Genomic DNA, 8,436 nt, shown 5'->3' with positions numbered 1-8,436 from the left:
TTAAATTAAATTCCCAGAAATTGAGAGCAGCAAAAAGTTACATATGAAAACTATTATTCAAATAATAAAAACATTGTAGAAAAATTTGAAAATGCATACAAAGAAATAAAGAAATAAATATACTCTAAATTGCACTACCCAAATAAAGTTAGGAAATAAATAAGTTAATTAGCAAATAAATAATTTGAACTACAAAATAAATCTAAGCATTACACATTTTGAAAAGTACAAAAAAGCAAAAGGAAATAGTTTAAATTAAAAAATAAAAATATGGTTAACCACAAAAACTTTAAATACATGGATGCCACCACTGTTTTGTTTAATGCAAAGCTAAAAGAAAACATCATTTAATTTAAACAATAAATGGATTTAAAATAATTATCAAATTCAGATGAGTAGAAAATTAAAAATTACCCGAAGTCCTATGACCCAGTGCATAAAAGTACATAATTTAAATTAGAAAATAAATAATGTGAAAATCATAAAACACAGATAAGCAAAAATAAAATCAGTATTTTATGGAAGAAAACGCACAAGAAGATCAATACATTTTAAAATGCAGATATGTAAAACCTCATGAGAATTATAGCCGCTCAATTTCAGCATCTGGAGGTAACGTCCTGTTCTATACCCTTCCAGACTTTAAACACCTCTTCGTGTTTATCTCACGGATGTGCAGTAATAACTTGGCAACTTTGCTCATGCTCATTGTTTAACTCCAGAGGTACACAAATTACTAATTTGTCAGGTAACTGCCTTCTAAGTCAGCCAGAACTAAGGCTTTTGCTGTTGTTGCTTTTTGTTTACTTTTGTTTTCTTTTCCTGGTCAGAGGGAAGAGCTTGTCTTGCGGGTCAGGGCCCAGGGTCAAGGTTTAGTCCGGGCAGGTGCTTTCTTTGCACAGCCCAGTGTGTCAGGGGTTCACAGATCCCTGCTCTGCGAGGGCTTGGGGTGGCTCCAGCAAGCCGCCCTGAACTCCCTGGGGCTGCACACCACTCCCTCACCCCACCCACCCACTTCCTCATCTGTAAGTGAAGTAATGGCTGCTTCATTGGGTCGCTGTGGAAGTCAGACAAAAGTCTTTGCAATCCTTAACGCATGATGATAATAATAATAATTATTATTATATATTATTATATAATATTATATAATATATAATTACATATTATATATTTATATATAATATATGTATAGTCATATATTTTTATATATAATTATATAATTATGTATATATATTATTATAATTATGTATATAATTATAATATTATTAGGTCTTATATATATTTAATTTATTATATTGTATATTTATATATTTAATATTTATTAAATATAATTAATATATTATTATATTGTATATTTAATATATATAAAATATATGTATATTTACATGTATTTTATATATATTTAATATCATATATATCTTATATATAATTATATTATATATTTAATATAATTATATATTATATATTTAAATATAATTAATATATTATTAAGTATGTATATATATTATAAATATTATTATATATAATAATTATTATTATTATTATTATTATTTTTAGGGTCTATGAGTGAAGGGGGTGGGAGATACAGGCTTCCAGTTACGGAATGACTAAGTCACAGGAATAAAAGGCACAGCCTAGGGAATACCGTCAGGGATATTGGTCTAGCGCTGTGTGGGGACAGACAGTAGCTACACTTGTGGTGAGCACAACATAATGTCTAGAGATGTTGAGTCACCGTGTTGTACACCTGAAACTAATGAAACATTGTGTGTCAACTGGACTCAAATAAAAATAGATATATATAAATTTTTAAAGAAGAAAAAAATCCGTGTAGGCGTATACACATAAATTCTCAGATCAAATGAAATAAGACAGAAGTGGAAGTGGAAAAATAAAACAAACACATAAAAACAAACAAAACGTTAGAGACTGAGTCACCTTTGGTTCGGTGTCTCGGCACTGCTGGTGACAGCGTCCTTTGCTGGTAGTGAGGGAACGATGGATCTTCCTCGGAGCTCATAGCCGATGAAATGAGAAATGGGACGGTGACATGGCTCTATCTTCTGCACACCATTCCACATGCAGGCAGTGTCACAAAAGACCACCGGTAAAATTCTAGAACCCTCTCTGAAATGGAAAATGACCGAGGCTGTCTCTCATTTCCTGAGCTATAATAGGTACATTTTCTTCCCTTGTTTCCTGCTCCCGTCAGACTTACAAAATCAAGTAGCAAGACTAGCAAGCTTGGCCGTACTAACTCTACGTCCTTGTAGCTCGACCTCCCCAGGAAGGCTCAGCACCGTCCTTTCCAAGGTGGTGACCCCTACTGTCTCCAGCCTGGGCTCTGCCCATGTTTGTAGCCTTCGAGGCAGCCTGCCTTCCAGAACAGGGACAGGTGGCAGGCTCACAGACTGAGCAAGAGAACCAAATCTTCATTTGAGCCTTTGCAACCGAAAGCAATAAACTTGACCATGTTTTGCTTCTGCTCATTGTTACTGTTGTTTGCCTGGATAAAATGGACGTTATGGATGATTTCTCTACTGGGGGTGGTGGGGGGGGACAGGTGAAGCCAGGCCTGGGAGCTGCATTTTGTCTGTAAGAAACCTCCCAAGGAAAGAATTGAAGAAGAGGGATGGGAAGCCTGAGACAGAGTATAGGCTGGCAGAGCTGTGGTGGGAAGGTGAAGGGGCACTTCCCCTGCTAGGGCACTTGGGCGGCCAGGCTTTGTCTGGAAGGATCCTAGTGCAGTGCACATGAGTGGAACGTGCAATGCATGTGGTGGGATCTGTGGGCACCTGAACGGGACCGAAGAGCAGGGAATGGCTGGAAGGAGGAGACATGATATGGTTGGGTTTGGCAGAACATCTCGAACAAAGGTCTTAAGAGCAGAAGGAGAGTCTCACAGAAACAGAGAGGGGAAGAAAACAGAGCTGGAAAAGGAACCAAGGGATACCTCCGAGGCCAAGGAACTGGGCTCTACAAATCCTGTGCTGAGCAGAAAGGGCATTTGACATGGAGAAAACCCCTCCCCACGCCCTTCCCTGCACGACAGCTTGTTGCCTTTCTAAACTCCTTCCCACCACATTGGTCAAAAACAGTATTTCTTTGGTTCAGTTTGTATTTCTTAATTATATGTGTAGAAACATAAACCAGTACAGCCTTTTAAGAGGACAGTTTGGCAGTATGTAGCACACTGGAAAATGCTCGTACTTTTTATCCCAGTAGAACCACTGCCAGAAATTTCTCTCCTGGGTACACTCACCAAGCGCCCAGAGATTTATGTCTGAAGCTGGTCACAGAAAGGTCATTTGTGAGGACCAAACCCACCCCAGGGGCAGTCTGGACCCATGTGTACAGCGGGGTCCTGGGGCTGTAGAAACGAATGTCCTAGAGCAACGCAAGCAGACTCCGCCCAGCTGTGAAGCCAATGAAAAGCACAGATGGGAGTATCCCAGGTATCGTCAGTTAAAAAACAACACCCACGACAGAAGCATATAGACAGGCATGGGGTAAAACTATTCCGGAAACCGTTAACCGTGGCTCCTTCTTGAGTGGGAGCTGCAGTTCAGAGACTTACATTTTGTGGCCTTCCACATTTTTTAAACTACGTACATGAATTATAGTCACATGTCAGTATATTATAATCACACATATTACATGTACATGGGTAAAGCAGGCTGAGGCGTGGCTGTGGGAAATCCAGCGTGGGGTTGTGAGGCTTGAGCCTGTTTCTGCATGGCCCTGGGACTTCCCACAGACCACACGTAAGGCAGCAGTAGAATGTGCCAGCATCACAGCAGAGCGGAAGTGACTGCAAGAGCCTAACCTTCAGTAGGGTAGTGTGGGGGCAGGCAGAGCTTGGATAATAATTTTGTTACCCTGCTGGGAGAGGGGCTGTATGCCCTGGGGAGTCTGTGGCGTTCCTGGATGCCCTGGTCCCACAGAACCCCAGAAATTTCCACCTCTCCCCTCATTCATGCCTTGAGATATTTGGTCACCATCATTGTTTTCTGTCCCACAGGAGATACCCTGGCTCCGACAGGACCATGCTGCAGAGGTGGCAGGTATTGTGACCCCCATAGAGGACTCTCGGTCTGGGGAAACCCTCTAGGAAAGCACATCAGAAAATAGCTCAGGCCCCAGTGATGCAGAGACAAAGCATGTGGGTGACTTGGGAGGGATTGAATTTTTTAATTTACCAAAATGTCCCAAGTATTTCCCTAAAAAGATCTTAGTGATCGAAAGTGGTACTTGAGGCTTGGAGCCAGAGCTGGGTAGTGTGTGTGTGTGTGTGTGTGTGTGTGTGTGTGTGTGTGTACCTGTGTATGCACTTGCTCAGCCATGCAGATAGACACATATGTATAAATAGACACAGTGTAGAGGGGCTCAAGGGTTCGCTTCGTGTTCTGAGAAGACGCACGGGACTCTCAGCTTGAATGGACGGACATGTAGCCTGTGATTCTCAGTGAAAGGCAGGGACCCCAAGAGGGCCAGTCCTAGAGATCACATGGCAACAAGAAATAAACTTGGTCACTCTTGTCCAAAATCCTTTCCCAGCGAGAGGGCCAAGCAAGAGGACAGCGTGCGGGTCCCCTGTAAGAGGTGACAGCTGTGCTAGACTGTTCATTCACCCCTTGGCCTTGCTGATTTTTCCCAAATACAGTCCCTGACTCCGCCTTGACTGTGCATTCTAAGATCATAAGAACGAGTGTTATCCCAATAGGCGGGGACAGAAAAGAAAGTCCCTAAATTCCCAGAGGGAGACAGATCGTTAAGCCTCTGGGTGAGGGCTCCTTTCTCTGTGACCGCAAGGTCCCCTCGGCTTACTTTTTAATCATAAAAAGGTCAACAGTAAGTTCACCCACAGCATTCGTGCTCTTATTTTAATCAACTTTTGAGTATCACACCACCAGCTAAACAAAAGAAGGCTTTATCCTTGGCTTTGGACTGCTGAGCTCTCTTTTTTTTTTTTTTTTTTTTTTCTGGCCACCTTTGCTTCCTGAATATATTTGCTTCAGTTCACGCTGGAATTAGTGTGGCCTCCCTGCTTCGGCCTGGCTTGGGTGCAAGGTGCACGGGGAACAGTGGAGGTGTGTGCTGCCCACTTTCACTTACACAGCGACGGCTGCAAAGGGCTGAGAGATGGACCCCATGGCCCTTAGGAAGATGCCAGTCGTGTTTGGTTTATCTCCTCTTTGTCTCCTCTGGTAGAAAAGGGACATCAGCAATTTCGAGTATCTCATGCATCTCAACACGGCAGCTGGAAGGACCTACAATGACTACATGCAGTATCCGGTGTTTCCCTGGGTGCTGGCAGACTACACCTCACAGGTAGAGTATTCACGTGGACGCGGTTCAGATGTCCTGAGGCTTCCTGACCCTGAAGACCAGGGCGTACTAAAGCGGCACACAGAGCCTCTGCTGCGAGATTCAGTCCCCCTGGGCCTGAGGGCTGCTCCAAGCTCCAAAGGAGACCTTTGGAGTCTGGCTGCTTGGGTTCCTGTTCAGATCGACCTGTGGGAAGGTGACCCCACCTGTGGGATGGTCAGCGTGATGAGGACAGTTGCTAACATGAGCCCCAGAGGGCTTCCTGGCTTCCTCACTACCACGAAGGCAACGGATACCCATCTGCTGAGACATGGCCGTGGACCAGTGCTGGTCCTTCAAGCGAAGGAGGCCATGGAATGTGTTCCTTGAATCAACATGCGTGGGGTTAGGCGTAGAGGAAAGGAGAAAGACAGAGAGAGACGCAGAGATCCAGAGAGAACAAACTACTCCCCCATAGCCTGACTTCAGCAATAGAGATGCTGGTATGTGGACTTCACTCAGGATCTGGACTGAGACGTGTTGGGACAGGGGAGGCTGACGGCAAGGCCAGATCATCCCCTCTTAGAGCTGTGCCCCTGGCCCTCAGCAGGCAGGAGAGGGAGGAGGAAAGCTGACACAACTGGGCCGAGGTGACATTGCCGGGAATGGCCTGGCTATGAAGCACTGTCCCAGCCACGTAGGCTCTGGCCATCAAGGGGTGTGTTGGGGTGTGTATGTAAAGGACAAAAGGTGGCAAAGTCCTGGTTCAGACCAGCCCTTGCCAGTCCTGCCTACGGCTGCTTGAAGACTGACACCCAGGCTTTGGGAGAGGGAGCCTCAGTCTTTTCTGACCGTCCATTCCCAAATAAGACATTGAACACAAAACTTTTCTCCTCAGCCGCATGTTGCCTTTATTCCCCTAAGGACCCATCTGAGGCTGAGGTATTTCAAAAACGAAACATGCAAACAGCAGCTGTAACTCACGTGTTGGAAAGTGGTGGTTTACCAGCCGCTTTTGTTTAGCCCAAAACGTTCGTGACTTACCCATTTTTACGAATCAGGAGATTTCTCCTAAAAATCTGGATTTCCGATATCTTTTGGAGAATCAGGAGATCTAGCAGCTCAGAAGCCCCATGCTGTCCTGGCAAAATCAGCAGTGGCTGAGCACGGCTCTCCACGTGTGCCGTCGGTCACGGGGTCTGAGAAGGGCCTGCTTCGCTCTGCCCCCACCCCCGTTCTGCAGGTGTGAGATGGGGACTGGCCCTGTCTCCCCAGGGGCACTGCTGTGGTTCACGGCTAGTGAAAAGGAAGAGAAGTATAAAGAAACACTTTCTGTGAAACGTGCCAATCCCGGGGGATACACAGCTCCTCTGCTAACATGTACAGCGTCTCTGCTCAAAGCAAACATCTCTGAGGACACTTGGCCCTAAAAACTTCAGGTCTCCACTGCCTTGTATTATATTCCCCAGGACAGAGGAAGGGGTGACATTACATGCTGTCATTGCCCAGAAGGGAGCGGGCTCCAGAAAAAGGAGGCCGTTCCTCACATTTCCTCCCTGAACAGAACAGAGGACTTCTAACTTCCAGAAAGTCAGTTTGATTCCCGGCAAGGACCGTGAACTACTGAAGCATACAGCTCTCTCCGCGAGGGCTGGGGCCCAGCGCCTCATAGACAACAGGGCTTCTTTTCAAAGTCTCTTTTCAGTAACTGGTGGCAATGTTCTGATTTGGGTCAACTTGGAACAGGTTCAGTGTGAACTCAATCTTCCCCTCCTCTTATTTTCCTTCTCTCCCTTATTAAGTCTTTGTGGATCACTGGCTCTGGGGCCATAAAACCCCAGCACGCCTGCTAATCACCAGAGAGGGGTCAGACCAAACGACGATAAACCAATAAAGAGAACCATAAAACTAAAGAGCGTGACTCCTGAAGTCTCGCTGGGGCACAAGAGGGTCTGAGGGGAGTTAACTCCAGCTACACATCTACCTTCTAGACATTGAACTTGACGAATCCCAAGACTTTCCGTGATCTCTCAAAGCCCATGGGGGCTCAGACCAAGGAAAGGAAGCTGAAATTCATCCAGAGGTTTAAAGAAGTTGAGAAGACTGAAGGTGGGTAGATCCCGGCTTGACTCCTTTTTCTGCAGTGTTGCTCCTTCAAGTGCCTTGAAATGGTCGTTGGGAAGGATTTAGGCTCTCACCTAGCATGGAAACAATTACGTTTGGGTAGGGAACAGCTCTAATGCGCCGGTCTGCACCCTGGCTGTGTGAAGGATCGCCTAGGCAGGTTTCACACGCATGGATGTCCGGGCTCCATCTCTAGAAAATCTCACTGAAGTAAGGCTGTGGTGAGGTGCCGGGGACTGAGAACCACTGTGCTCAGAGCGAATACCTCTGGACCTAGGGGCTGCCCGAGGGATGAGTACATTCCTTCAGCAGTTTGTCGGGCTGAATGTGCACAGGCCAGCCTGCGCTCGTACATACAACGGTCCATTTCAAAGAGAAGGAAGTTCAACTCCGAGAGTTCAGGCAACGCATCCAGGATCACAGCTTCTAAATGGCAGAGCCTGTATTTGTCTGGCTCTAGAACCGACTTCCCAAACTTTGTTCATCTGCACATCACCTTTACAGTTTTGCCACATTCACATACGGCTAAAACTCCTAATGTCTTAAGTTTTTTTCTTTAGGTCTAGTCACTTCTGAACTTTCATGAATGTAATTTAAAAAGAAATTTTTCTATCATGTATTTGATACTAGCTGTATTGGTTTTCTCAAATGCTTTGAAATACACATATAATTTGAAGTAAGGAGCAGCCATCCATGTACCATGAAAAATCCCTCAGGAACCAGAGGGGTTGTGCTTTGGAAAGGCTTACTTGGCCCAGAGACATTGCTTTTAGTGAGCAGGTTCTCAGCAGGACAGGGAGGCTCTTGCTGCATCCCACACAGTGCCGTAGAGGCACACCTGGGACCCCTGCACTGCGTGGGGCTGGCACCCGGACTTGCTCAGGGAAGATGGGAGGATGTGGACGGTTGGGCAGGCCCTCCTGCCCAGCTATTTCCTCCTGACCCTGAGGTTCGATCGTTAGGACCCCTCTTGGGTCCCCCACCCAGGTGGTGTTCCTCTGGCTG

At 45.6% G+C, this 8,436-nt stretch overlaps 1 protein-coding gene across 5 annotated transcripts in view; it reads left to right on the top strand.

Annotated features, from left to right (window-relative positions):
* The window catches only part of WDFY4 (WDFY family member 4), a 280,511-nt gene that overhangs the window by 236,576 nt on the left and 35,499 nt on the right, over positions 1-8,436 (top strand). For all 5 annotated transcript variants that reach the window (XM_057308810.1, XM_057308808.1, XM_057308809.1 and 2 more), the window contains 3 exons: positions 4,022-4,064; positions 5,212-5,331; positions 7,299-7,416. In XM_057308810.1, the coding sequence (XP_057164793.1) occupies positions 4,022-4,064; positions 5,212-5,331; positions 7,299-7,416 (281 nt within the window). The remainder of the gene's footprint in view (positions 1-4,021; positions 4,065-5,211; positions 5,332-7,298; positions 7,417-8,436) is intronic.

The sequence above is a fragment of the Ursus arctos genome, unplaced genomic scaffold (assembly GCF_023065955.2).
Source record: "Ursus arctos isolate Adak ecotype North America unplaced genomic scaffold, UrsArc2.0 scaffold_7, whole genome shotgun sequence".
NCBI lineage: Eukaryota > Metazoa > Chordata > Mammalia > Carnivora > Ursidae > Ursus > Ursus arctos.
The sequence above is the reverse complement of the archived record's forward strand: the minus strand, read 5'-3'. Positions and strand labels throughout refer to the sequence as shown.